The sequence below is a fragment of the Rattus norvegicus genome, chromosome 6 (genome assembly GCF_036323735.1).
Source record: "Rattus norvegicus strain BN/NHsdMcwi chromosome 6, GRCr8, whole genome shotgun sequence".
Taxonomy (NCBI): Eukaryota; Metazoa; Chordata; class Mammalia; order Rodentia; family Muridae; genus Rattus; species Rattus norvegicus.
Window position 1 is genome coordinate 95,360,701 of NC_086024.1, and position 13,363 is coordinate 95,374,063.

The 13,363-nt window shown below is 43.9% G+C and overlaps 1 protein-coding gene across 12 annotated transcripts in view; it reads left to right on the forward strand.

The window, feature by feature from the left end:
• The window catches only part of Kiaa0586 (KIAA0586 homolog), a 103,230-nt gene that overhangs the window by 2,019 nt on the left and 87,848 nt on the right, over positions 1-13,363 (forward strand). For all 12 annotated transcript variants that reach the window (XR_010052151.1, XM_039113227.2, XM_063262508.1 and 9 more), the window contains 5 exons: positions 969-1,036; positions 2,415-2,484; positions 3,474-3,543; positions 8,749-8,923; positions 10,660-10,881. Coding sequence is in view for 11 of the 12 variants with exons in the window: in XM_039113227.2 (XP_038969155.1) it covers positions 969-1,036; positions 2,415-2,484; positions 3,474-3,543; positions 8,749-8,923; positions 10,660-10,881 (605 nt within the window). In the remaining variant the exon portion in view is untranslated. The remainder of the gene's footprint in view (positions 1-968; positions 1,037-2,414; positions 2,485-3,473; positions 3,544-8,748; positions 8,924-10,659; positions 10,882-13,363) is intronic.

A 13,363-nucleotide genomic window follows, 5' to 3' on the forward strand; every position in this document is an offset into this window, starting at 1 on the left:
AAGAACAACAATGTGCCTGTTGGGTTTTGGAGGTACACTATGGTGTACCTATACCTATACCTATTTACACTATAGTGTAAATCAGAGTTTTAAATCTATTTGGTGACTTTGTTTTTGAGACAAGGTTTCCCTTGTCCTGGATGGCTTTGAACTCACAGAAATTTGCCTCCTGAATGCTGGGATTAAAGGCATGCACTACCGTGCTTGGCTATATGGAAGGTTTATTCTGGTAAATCTCATATTTTTTTCTGCATTGAATAAAATATGTTTTAGGATTTTCAAAAATATCATTTTCAAGTGTGTCAGTGTGTATCTGGAAATGAGTTCAGGTGCCCATGGAGGCCAGAGTAGCTGAATCTACCTAGAGCTAGACTTAACAGGTGCCTGCGGGCTACATGGTGGAGGTACCAGACTCCAGGCTTTACACGAGCAGCAAGCACTCTTACCTGCTTTGCCGTCTCTCCAGCCCCTGAACAAAAAAATCATTTCATTTTACTGAGAGAGGATCACATTGTGTAGCTCTGTTTGGCCTAAAACTCACTCTGTAGACTAGGCTAGCCTCAGACATAGAGAAACTCATCTGTCTCTGCCTTTGAGCATTGTAGTTGAAGATCCTCCATACCGCGGCTGCTGTTAAAACATTTTAGATCTCGCCTGCTTAACTCGCCTGCTCTAACTCATCCGCATTTCACTAAATAATGAGCTGTAAAGCTTTCACTAGGGTGTATTTAAATGTATTTTCTCAGTCTCTCTTGCAGGCGCATGCCTTTACATTTGGTTTTTATGTTAATCCTGAGATTGTCTATTCTTGCGTCTTGCCTACACAGTTGCCAAGGGCCAGGTTTAGATTGGAAAGCGGCTCAGAGTGGACCTTTGGTTCAATGCTAGAGCTCGCCATGGGAGGAGACTTGGGTTCAGTCCCTGGGAAAACCGTAACACAGCTCTCGGTGACTCTTTTGTTTTCCTAGGCTCGTTGGATTTAACTTCTGCTAGACACCAGCCCCTGTCAGAAAATCCCCCTGCAGTTAATAAAAGCGTAAGTAAAAGAATTCCAAGTCATATCAATAGTATCAAGAGTTTTAAAGTTATGTTTTGTTAACAACATGTTGTGTTTCATTTAGGTATCACATATGACTGGGAGTGTTTTGTCCTTTGTTCATTTTTTTAATCATGTTTTTGTCTGTTTCATTTGTGCACATGGAGGAATGTGTGTGAGCAGGTGCAGGTCATGTTTGTGTGCGAAGGTCAGCAGACAACCTTCAAGAACTTATTCTCTCCTATTATGTGGGTCCTGGCAATCAAGTTTGAATCATCAAGCTTGGCAGCAATGTCTTCCTCTGTTGAATGATCCTACCAGCTCCAGAAATGTTTTATAGATCATAGTCTGTAGAGTGTGGGACATTGCATATGTCTGTCATATTGCTAATCTTGTTGGTGTTTGTAAATTAACACCCATCATCATCCTAAGTTTCTTAAACTTTTTTTTTTCCAATTTCATATGTGTACACAGTGTGTGTGTGTGTGTGTGTGTGTGTGTGTGTGTGTGTGTGTGTGTTCATGTTCGTGTATGAAGGGGTCACGGGTGTGTGTACACGGAATGGCTCGAGGTTGCTGTCAGGAAGCATCCTCCATTGCCTTTCATTCAGTCAGGGTGTGTTAGTCCCAGAGCTCGCCGACATGGCTAGTCTCACTGACCACCTGCTCTGAGGATCACGCTCCTCAGACTTTCAGGGCTGCCACATTCTCCCAGCATTAACTTTGGTTCTGGGGACCCAAACCCTGGTCCGTGTGCTTGTGAGGCAAGTGCTTAACCGCTGAGCCGCCTCCCCAGCCCTAGTCTTTTCTTAGCTATGTTTATGTTTAGCAGAAGAAAGGAAGTCGAAGAATAGCATGGAGTCTACCTAGTGCTTGAAGAGTTCAAGTGTCTCAGGGTGGAGTCTCAGAGATAAGTTCTAGGATCACACTCAAGAGTGATGCATGAAGCTCTTGAACAGTAGATGTGATCCGCACAGCACAACTTTGTAAGAAGTGTATGAACTCAGTGACTGAGAAAGCTGTGGTCAGGTTGCGGTGTTGTACGGTTAAAGGACCATGGTTACCTTCCCCGCATTTGACTCACCCTTGAGTCAGAATGGCACATTAAGCTGCAGCAGCTAAGTGAGGGTTTGAATCGGTCTCTTGTCCACCTCTGTGTGCTTGTTCCCTTTCTTGTTCTCACTATTCTGATCTCACATTGCTCATTCATTGAGAAATCCTCGAGCGGCCTCAGAGTACCTGTGAGAGCGTAGTGTTGGGAAGTAAATAAAATGTGCAGACCTGCCTTCCTAGATCACAGCGGTCAAAGGGCTATCAATGCTATGCTGTTAGTGGCAATTTACGCTCATTCACTCTTACTCTTTCTTTTATGCCCAAAGGATTTTTCTAAAGACGCTGTAGTTCAGAGGCTACCTTTGAATAAAACAGAAGAGAACAACGCACAAAAAGGTAAATGAATACAGTTGACTCAGCTCAATAATGAGCTTGATAAAGCTGAATTAAATATACAGAAAATACTTTGTTTCATCAGTTTTGAATGCACAGTTCTGTGACGTTGAGTACATTGACATTGTGCCAGGGTCACCGTCATTCACCTTCAGAACATTAACATCCCCCCACTGAGCTCTGTGCCCTCTAACTCCTCACTCTTGCCTCTGTGACTTTGACCACTTCAGGGACCTCATGTCAGTGGCATCACATAGCATTTAACCTTCGTGACTGTTTTAATTTCCATGATATGTTCAAGCTTATCCATATTGTAGTGTGTCTCAGTATTTTCTTTGTAAGGACAGAATTAGCCCTTTTTAAGATTGATCCTAATTTATTTATTTTGCCTGCCTTTACGTCTGTACACAGCACTCATGCAGCTAGTGCCCTTAACTGCTGAACCACCTTTCCAGTCCAGAATTGGTTTATTCACTCAGCAGCTTAGTAGTATTTATTTTGTGGTAGGCATCAAATCCAGGGCCCTCTGCATGCTGGGTAAGTCTGCTGTCTATATCCTGAGTACCTATTATTTTAATTTTAGTTTTTCTTTTCAAATTAGGTTACTAAAAGAATCTAAAATCTATAAAAAGGATTTGCACAGAAAAAAACCTATTTTGCTACTTCACACTCATTGCAAAAGTTTGGTTTGGGTGTTTATTTTATTGTTTTGGCCCTGGCTGATCTAGAACTCTCTTCAGTAAACCAGGCTGGTCTCAATGTTGCAGGGAACTTTGTGCCTCTGTGTGCTGAGTGCTAGATGTGAGCTGCAAACTGCAAATCAAAGCTCGTTCATTCTCTCTTTGTTTAAAAAGTACAATGGTTCGAACCTAGGACCTCATACATTCCAACAAAGTGTTCATTCAACAAAGTGAAATACATTCCTAGCCCCCAGTCTTGGCTTTTGGTTCCTCAGAATCTGAAATACATTTTTTTGTGTCTTAATTTTTCAGCAAATGACATCTTTATTTCTCAGTACGCCACGGGACAGAAAGATGCTCTGAGAACTGTTTTAAAGCAAAAGTAAGTTTTATTTACAGACACACTTGTAGTGGTATGCTACCTTAAATTAGAAGGAAATAGTACATTTGCGTATGTTCAAAGATCCACACACAGGGATTAAGGAGAACACAGCAATGATTTAAAACTAACCATAGCCACTTGTAGGGCTGGGGATATACCTCAGTGGTGGAGCACTTGGCAGCATGCACATCTAGGAGTGTGAATGTAGCTTAATTAATGCAGGTTCACCTGCCCTCTGGCCTGCTGTCTCGTTCACTCTAATTGTTAGGACAGCCCCGTGTCTGACAGTGTGCACAGACGCAGGCCAGAGGAACTGGAGCTGGAATAGGAGGAGCATTGCATGTGGTGAATTATTGTGCCATCCAGACACATATGTATATATGTATGTACGTATGTAGGTATGTACATACGTACATACATATGTACGCCATGGACTGCCTACTTCTAGCTGAGCTCTGCTGCAACTCAAAAGGAACTAATAACGGGAGAGAGAGAGAGACCAGCAAGTGCTATAAAGACAGGTTTATTGAAAAGCCATTGACTCTATCGCATCCAGAGAAGAAAGTAGTGATGGGTAGAAGGTTGAGAGTTCAGAAAGAAAAGCTTGACATTAGCTGTGGGCAAATAGCTGTATATTCTAAAGTAGGACAGCTAGAAGAATGGCATTTGTGAGGTGGGGGAAGCAGTTCTGTCTGAGAAAGCCGGAGCGTCATGGGAAAACCTCTGGGAATTGGACTCCTAACTCTGCCCCCCACTAAATCTTTGGCTTTGGTCAAGTAAACTCTTATTACCTCCAGACTTTAGTCTCATTACGTAAAATTAAGAAATAAGGATGGATGACCTTGAATAAGATTCCCTACCTTCCCAGTTCTATCCGTGCCAGTTGTCATGTAATTAGGATGAAATAATTTGAGAAAACTGGGTGACTCTGTTGGGTATGAGAAGGTCAGCAGGCGGAGAAGTAACTTGATGTATGTTTGAGGTGCACAGAGAACAGGTACTGTCTTAGCTATGAAGAGGCATCCGGGAGAAGTGAGTGCCAGCATACTGAACTGTGCTGCCCTGGGACGTAATGTGAGGGAACCCGGGCTGCACATGGACATATTCCTGCCAACTATACATCCACTCACTCAGAGCCCAGAGCTGGGCATCGTCCTGCCTCGACTCACTTAGGGATGCCTAGGTTTTTTGTTGCTTTCACCGGTTTGTCTTGGTCTAAATTGAGAGTGCAATGGACTAGCTTTTTTTAAAAAACTGCATTCAGATGTCTGTCGGCAGTTACGTATCTGTTTGTTTACTTCTTTCTTGTGGTGAGGGGGAATGAACTCAAGGTCTTGGGCATTGCTAGCATCTAGTATATTCCCATCCTGCTGTACTTGTGTGATGCACACTGCCTAATGGTGTGTTTGGTGCCCATTAAATAAACTAACGTTTATGGGAGAAGCTAGGATTCAGATGTGTTTAATAATTCTTGTTGGGATTTTGTGCTGAGGTAAGAAGCCAGCAGAGAAAGGGGATTATGTAAGATAGGTCAGTTATATCCGTCACAGACACAGGGTTGATTGGTGGTAGCCACAGGTTGGTAGTAGTGGGAAATGGGGAGATAAGTACCAGAGGTACAGCTTCAGTCAGGATGACTGCATCATAGAACTTTTTGTGTAGCCTGGTAACTATCATAAATAGTAATTACTGAGAGAGTAGATTTAGAATGTTCTTACCGTAGAATAGTTGCGTAAGGTAATGGATATATTAATTAGCTTGATTGTGCTCTTTCACAATGTATACATGTATCAAGATAGCACATTATACACCACATACATACTTTAAATTTGTCAGTTGTATCTTAGGATATCTGGGAAAAACAGTAGTAGATATCTTTAATGTTAGTTTTTGTTTTTCTGTTTATTTTTGAGGTTGTATTTTGGTTGTAACGTTTCTCTCCTTCCCTTCAAGTCCTCCCATACACCCCTCCTCACTCTCCTTCAAATTCTATGCCTCTTTTTCTGCAGTTGTTACTGGATGCATGTTTGTATTTGTATACACATACAGATTCCAGATGTAATGTTACTTGTTATGTATGCTTCCAGGGCTGACCAGTTGGCCCGCCTGTCCCTGGTGAAAGCCCCTCTCCCACTCCCAGCTCTGTTCAGATGCCTCTAGTTCTCTGTGTCAGGCTGAGGCTTTGTGGGCTTTTCCAAATGCAGGTCAGCCTGGTCGTTAGTGTCCTCCTTGTTCTGCTCACATCTGGGCAGCCACATTGGTGAGACTTGATGGGTGTGGCTTGTGATGTTCCTGGGAGACACAGTCTCACGGCCAAGTCCCCAATCCTCTGGCTCCTACAGTCTCCCTGGTCCCTCTTCCATAGTGTTCCCTGAGCTCTAGGTAGTGGGTAATTTGTGGTGGTATTCGTGAGGACTGACTTCATAACTCTGCCCCTTGACTGGTTGTAGTTTTCTGTAGTGTTCTCTGTCTGCTGGAAAGAGAAGTTTCCTTGATGTAGGGTCCTCATTTGTGGGTGTAAGGACAAGTGTTTATAGATTATTGTTAGGTTTAGTAAATTAGTGGTTGTCGATTCTCCAGTGACCACGATTTCTCTAGTACTGGCTAGTTTGGTTTCCAATACCAGTCATGATAGCTTTTTGTTGAGCAAATCTTAAGCCTTCTGAGAGAGCTGTTGGTTACCAGCCAATATGTGTGCACCTCTGCACCTGGAGGGCTGCCTTTCCATGCTGGCTGTTGATGGGGTTCATGGGTGTCATGGGGGTGGGGTAGGATTGTTGGTTTCCTGTCTCTTTCGGGAGTAGCAAGGCTGGTACCATGAAAGCTAGTCCTCGGGAAGTTCAGCTCTGTCTCTGGGCCCTGTTTCTGAAGTTGCTTTGTGTTTCAGAAGTCTCTCAGACAGCCCTGGTCCACAGTTGAAAAGACGACTTCTCATGTCTGGTATTGGGTTTAGTTAGTTAGTCTTTGGTTTTTAGTGTTGTCAGCCCAGAGTAAGAAAGTTCATTAAAACTATATATTTATACACTGAATTACCTGCATTACAGTTTATTTTTTTAATTCCTTGTGTCTGTTTCAGGAGTCCATATTGTTATTTTACTGTCCCCTCCTCCTCTCCTGTATTTACCTGTGCCCCTTCCCTCAGGAGCTCCACTCTCCTCTTTTCCCACATCACGTCAGTTGTGATCTTTTTTCCTTTACCTGCCCTCTCCATGAACCTTCTTCTGTATTCAGCTTCTTCCCTTCCCGTCATGAGAAGCCTTCATTTTCCACTTCCCATACCAGATCATTGTATTCTGCCATCCCCCATTACTCTATTCCTACCTTCTGTGTTGGGCCTTTTCCCCATTTCCCTGATCAGATTATTACTCTGCTGTTCCTCTCTATCTTGGTCCCCAAACCACCTATTAGAGTAGTGGTCCCAGTTTCCCTAGTTTTTGTGTCTTCCTTAAACTCCCTGAATTCTTTGGTAAGTTTATGATTACTCTTTTAAATTCTGTGTCCTGGTGTTATCTAGGTAATACTCATTGGCAAGCATTTCTGTAGGACCAGTAGGCTTTGGAGAGGAAACACTGACTTGGTCTTTTATATTGTTGGTATTGTTTCAATGAGATCTGGGCATGTGGTCTTCCTTTAAGTTAGTTTTAAGTTTGCTATGGATGGAGCAGGCTGGGGGAAAAGAAAGGATGTGGTCTAGAAGTTGGAAGTGGCCTGGGTGGAATATCGTCCAGTGGGCAGGAGGGACTGGGGTGCTTTTTCTGTTCCACGATGGGAGTATGGAGGTCTGAGTGGACACGGTAGAGTCTTGTCGTATGGTGGATAGGAGGGGGAATACTGACTCATCCCTAGAGCTTCTGCTATGAAGGCGGGGAAGGCTGGACTAGGTAGACCAGGCTAAATCTAGTAGATTTCTGAGAAGACATGGATGTAAAGGTTGTATACTTAGCAGGCTATACCTACCCTGGAGGAGGGTGTGGTGTGGAGTGGGGGAGTGGAGTCGGCACTAATGGTCCAAGTGGGAGTTAAATGTTGGCCACGGTTCAGGGAGACATGGTGGGACTAGGCATAGAGTCAGGATTTGGGGGCCCTGGAGTAGCCTTGAGTTTGTTGCTGCAAAACACAGGTGGCCAGACTAGTCTGGGGCACTGACTGTGGGACCTGGGCTAGATCTGGTGGGATGTGGAAATAAAGTCCTGGGAGTGTGGGCACATACCAAGCTAGACTCTGGAGGAGGGCATAAGGCGTCTGAATGGAGTGGTAGCACTGTTGGTTTTCTGGCTTTTTATTTTAATGTGCATGTGCTGGGGTTGGAAGTGAGGTGTCGTGCATGTGAGCGTGTACCTCCTGAGCTGTATCTTTAACCCTTGAACTTTTACAGTTCTTTTATAATTATATAATTTTATAATTCTTCTAAAAGTATTCGGTGAATACAACCCTCAGTTCTTAGCATCAGACGCAGAGCTCCTGCCTTTAAGAATTAAACCTCATGTTTTATATTTGTGCTTCTTGATTATCTGACTTTATAACTGAAACTATGTGGTTGTCATGTGTAAATCATATCCTCAAAAATCATATTACTGCCTTCAAGGGATAACCTTTTATTTGTTTAATCCTTAATGACCTAAACTTAACAATATTAACTAAATGACTTTAATAACCACTTAAGATTTTTTTATATGTTTGGGTGTTCTGCTTGCTTGCATTGTCTGTTTACCATGTGCATGCCTCAGGAGGTCAGGAGAGGGCATCCAATCCCCTGGAAATATAGTTAAAGGTGGTTGTGAGCCACCATGTGGTGGTGTTAGGAATTGAATCTGGGTCTTCTGAAGAACAGCCAGAGCACTTAAGTTCTGGGGCATCTCACTAGTCTCTGCTTCGATTAAAAACAAAACAAAACCCCAAGATGGAGATGGAGAGACGGTCCAGTTGTTAAGAATGTTTGCTGCACCGGTAAAAGACCGTGTTTGGTGACGACTGTATTTGGTTCCTAGCACCTGCCTCAGGCAACTCACTATCTTCAACAGTGCGAGCTCCAGTCTCACGTGCACATACATGTCCTCCCCTGCACAGGCTGCACATAACCACAAATAAAACCAGAGTTTAAGAGAAACCCGGGAAGCCACTTTCGGAGACCCCCAGATTAGGGCGTGCGGCATTTCTTCTGATGGTTCAGTGCAGATACTGAAAACCTTGTTTCTTGTCTTAAAGAGCTCAAAGCACGCCTGCTTTTAAGGCAGTGAAAGTGCATCTTTTAGAAGACATGAGTACAGAAAAGAATACTGTTGCTCAGGACACGGAAACTCCACCCAACAGGATTGATCCAGCGACAACCGTGGCTGCCGCAACCGCCGCCGCCATTGCAACTGCAGCTCCTTTGATAAAGGTACTCTCCCTCCTGGCCATCCCTGGATGTTTGTTAGGGACTGATGCCAATGCAGCCGTGTCTGACTGAACACTTAGAGACACTCTAGTTATTCCTAGAAAGGCCCTTCTTACTCGTGGATCATTTCTCAGAAGCTGTGAAAATGGCCTCCTTGTGAGTGTGCTGGCTTAGAGAAGCCAGGACGTTTCACTGTAGCTCTGACAGTCCATGTTCTGGACGGTCAGTCTCTGAGAATCAAACCCAGGGCCCTTATGCAGTGATAGGCAAGTGTCACACTGAGTCGTATTGCTAGACCTGCCTTCCTGAACGAACCAGAGGATTTTATGTGATACATGATTATACATCAGTTTGTAATGGGGAAACAAATATGTCAGGATAGGCACACGATTTCAGAGCTAATGGGAAGCAGAGTTGTTGACCTACCCTAGCCTTACATTGGAGAAGTACCACACTATGGCTTTGTTTCTGATTCTTTGGGACAGTCTCATGCACCCCAGGCTGACAGCGACTTTGCTCGTGGCTACGGATGGGCTTCAGCTTCTGACCCTCGTCTGCCTCCAGTTCTGCATTACAGATAAGACCATCATGCCTGTTTATGCGGTGCTAGGGATCAAAGCCATGGCTTCATGTGTGTTGGGCAAGCTCACTACTGGGCTCTGTTCCCACCTTGCTCTTTTTTTAGACAGGATCTTCCTATCTGGACTTTTATATCTGCGTTTCTTCTGTGATAGAGGAATGAGACATTGCACAGCTTGGGTCTGGAACCCTGAGGACGGATGGTGAAAGAATGGAGAAAGGACAGACACACACACACACACACACACACACACACACACACACACACACACACACACACACACACACAGACACAGACACAAAGATGAGGGTCAGGTAGGCTGTTTGTACGCCTCCTACCACCATGACCTGGAACCTCAGCATGCTGATTGTATACAGTGGGAGGAGGAGGGGTTAACTCCTCTCTGTGAAGTCTCCCTAGGACAGCAGTTTCAGGCTGTGAGCACCCAGGAGGAAGAAGCCACAGTTGGTAGTCTTTCTGTGTTTTGTTTTTCCTGACTGGGCTTCTCTCCATAGCCCTGGCTCCCAGGGAACTCACTCTCTCTCTGCCTTAGTGCTAGGATTACAGGTGTGTGCCACCATGACTGGGTTTTTTTTGTTGTTGTTGTTTTGTTTTGTTTTGTTTTTCCTAGTACACTGATTAACCCTCTGTAAATACATTTGATCAGAGGAAGAAGACTTTGCCAATCTTGAGTCTGATCCACAGGGGAAACATGAGTCCCAGGCATTGGTTCTTGTGCAGTCGTGCTTGGTTCTGTGCTCACGGCAACAATACACAGTCACTCACAGCTTTGTCTGCGCCACAATCACCATCGCGTGTGCATCAAATGCTACTTGGTTTGACTGTTTCCTTCTGTTTAATTTTAAGAATCTTTTTTTCTCTGGAATGATAAAATTTTTTGTGTCAGATTCGGTGTGTATATACATATACAATATGTATGTATAGTTCATGAAACAAAGCATACCTAAGGATTACTCTATTTTGCCTCTTAATTTTGTGACTCTAAAAACAAAGACATGGAATCATGAGGAATTGTGTGCACAAAGGCTCGGGTTTAATACCTTCTTACTACAGAGTGCCAGAAATAACCTTTCTAGGGTTTGAGTGCATCTTTGATGTCTCTCTACAATATGAAATTCTATTTTGATATTTGTTTTAGGTACAAAGTGATTTGGAAGCAAAGGTTAATTCTGTTGGAGAGTTACTTAATAAGTTACAGGAGACTGATAAACAGTTACAGCGTGTGACAGAGCACCAAGCAAGCATTCAGCACAAACAGGAGAAATTACACTGCCATGATCACGAGAAACAGATGAACGTGTTTATGGAGCAGCACATCAGGCACCTTGAAAAATTACAGCAGCAACAGATGGATATTCAGGTATCTGTGATAACAGCCTGCACACGGCTCGCGTTACTGTTAACTAATAGTTGGGATAGCACACCAGGCTGTGACAGTTCTGGTTTCTTAGATCATGGCTTGCTCATTACTCTTTATGCTGTGTATACACTTTGTGTGTTCTAGGTGACAGTGTTGTTGGTGCTGTGAGACCTCTCACTAGAGTTGGCTTTTCTTCCTTATGAAGTATTGTTTATGTGTTTATGCGGAGGCCAGAAGCTAATTTCAATATCTTCCTCAGTCACCCTCTGCCTTATCTTTTTGAGACAAAGTCTCACTGAATCCTGAGCTCACCAGTTTGGTTAGATTGGATGGGCAGCAAGCTCCAGGGCTGTACCTGTCTGCTCCCTTTCCTCCCAGCATTACGACTGCAGACTTGATCACCAAGCCCAGCTAGGGACCTAAACTCGGCTCCTCGTGCTTGCAAGGCAAACCCTTTGCTGAGTGAGCTTTCTCCCCAGCCCAGTCACATTATTTTTAAAGTAGGGATTTGTTTACACCAGCAGTTCTAAGTCTGCTTATATGTGTTGGAATTGTTCAGAAAGCTTTATAAAAATACGGACATTTCGATGTCTTGGAGATTCTGGGAGAGCAATTCTATGATGGTGCTTAGGTATCAGTGAAAGCTTCCTCAAGATTCGGATGCTCCCACGGCAGAACTAAGTATAGTGTGCAGTAGGCACACACTGCCTGCAAATGCTCTACAGTTCGTTTATTGAAAGAATCAATACCATAATGCCTTTGAGTAGGATATGTTGAGATATTATAAAAAGAATTAGCATAAATAGATGAAACTTTCCAAATTCTGGACCACCACCCAGCTCCAAAACATCTTAAAAATAGGAATATATAACCACCGTAAATGTAAATTTTTCCTTTTGTCTTCGGAGACAGAGCTTCTCTGTGTATCCCTGGCTGTCCTGGAACTTACTCTTTAGACGAGGGTGGCCTTAAACGCAGAGATCTGCCCACCTCTGCCTCCTAGCTTGCATCACCACTACCGCCAGGTTACATTTGTTTTTCTGTGTTCATTTGTATGTGTGTAAGGATATGTATGTGTGTGGGTCTGCATGTGTGTGGGTGTGGGTGTGTGTGGGTCTGCATGTGTCTGCGTGTGTGTGTGTGTGTGTGTGTGTGTAGGTGTGGGTGTGTGTGGGTCTGCATGTGTGTAGGTATGGGTGTATGTGGGTCTGCATGTGTGTGTGTGTGTAGGTGTGGGTGTGTGTGGGTCTGCGTGTGTGTGTGTGTGTGTGTGTGTAGGTGTGTGTGTGTGTGGGTGTGTGTGGGTCTGCGTGTGTGTGTGTGTCTGTGTGTGTAGGTGTGTGTGTGTGTGGGTGTGTGTGGGTCTGCATGTGTGTAGGTATGGGTGTGTGTGGGTCTGGATGTGTCTGCGTGTGTGTGTGTGTGTGTGTGTGTGTGTGTGTGTGTGTAGGTGTGGGTGTGTGTGGGTCTGCATGTGTGTGTGTGTGGGTGTGTGTAGGTGTGTGTGTGTGTGTAGGTGTGGGTGTGTGTGGGTCTGCATGTGTGTGTGTGTGTGGGTGTGTGTAGGTGTGGGTGTGTGTGTAGGTGTGTGTGTGTGTGGGTGTGTGTGGGTCTGCATGTGTGTAGGTATGGGTGTGTGTGGGTCTGCATGGATGCGTGTGCATGTGCTGAGCTCGATATGGGGGATCGTCCTGGTCAGTCTTCCATCTGACCTTAAAGGTGACAGTGTCTCAGTTGAACTCAAGGCTCATTGTGACGATTGCTGGTTTGCAGTCAGCTTACTCTGGGACCCCCTATCCCCACCTTCTAGGCTTGAATTCAGCATTTGCTTGTGCTCTGTGATTCTGAACTTTTGTCCTGCTTGGGGGAAAAGCATTTAACCACTAAACCATCCCCTTAGCTCCTACATGGCTTTTTAAAGTTTTAATAATTATATTAAAATGTAATACTCAGAAGAATGTACAAAAATTAAATGCTTATTAAGTGCTTTCATGTTCAAGATTTTAATTTTTCTCTATATTCACATTTCTCAAGACTTTTTAAAAAAATCTATTTATTTATTATGTACACAGTATTTATGCATAAATATCTGCATGTCAGAAGGGGGCACCAGATCCCATTATAGATGGCTTTGAGTTACCATGAGGTTGCTGGGAATTGAACTCAGGACCTTTGGATGAGCAGTCAGTGCTCTCAACCTCTGAGCCATCTCTCCAGCACTCAATACTTCTTAATGGAGGTTATCTTAATGTTATCACGAGATTAGAATATTTACTGGTGTGACTATAGGCATGTAATAAGGCCTGAGGAAGCCTCCCATGTGGGACTGGAGTGCATTATCTGGTGTACATTATCTAGTGAGAAGCCAGATGACTCACTTAGACTGCTGGTTCCTCTTCTGTAAACAGCTTTACTTCTCTGGGCCTTGACCTCTGCTTAAAAGCCATTTTCTTCTTCTTTGTCGTTGTCTTCTTCTTCTTCT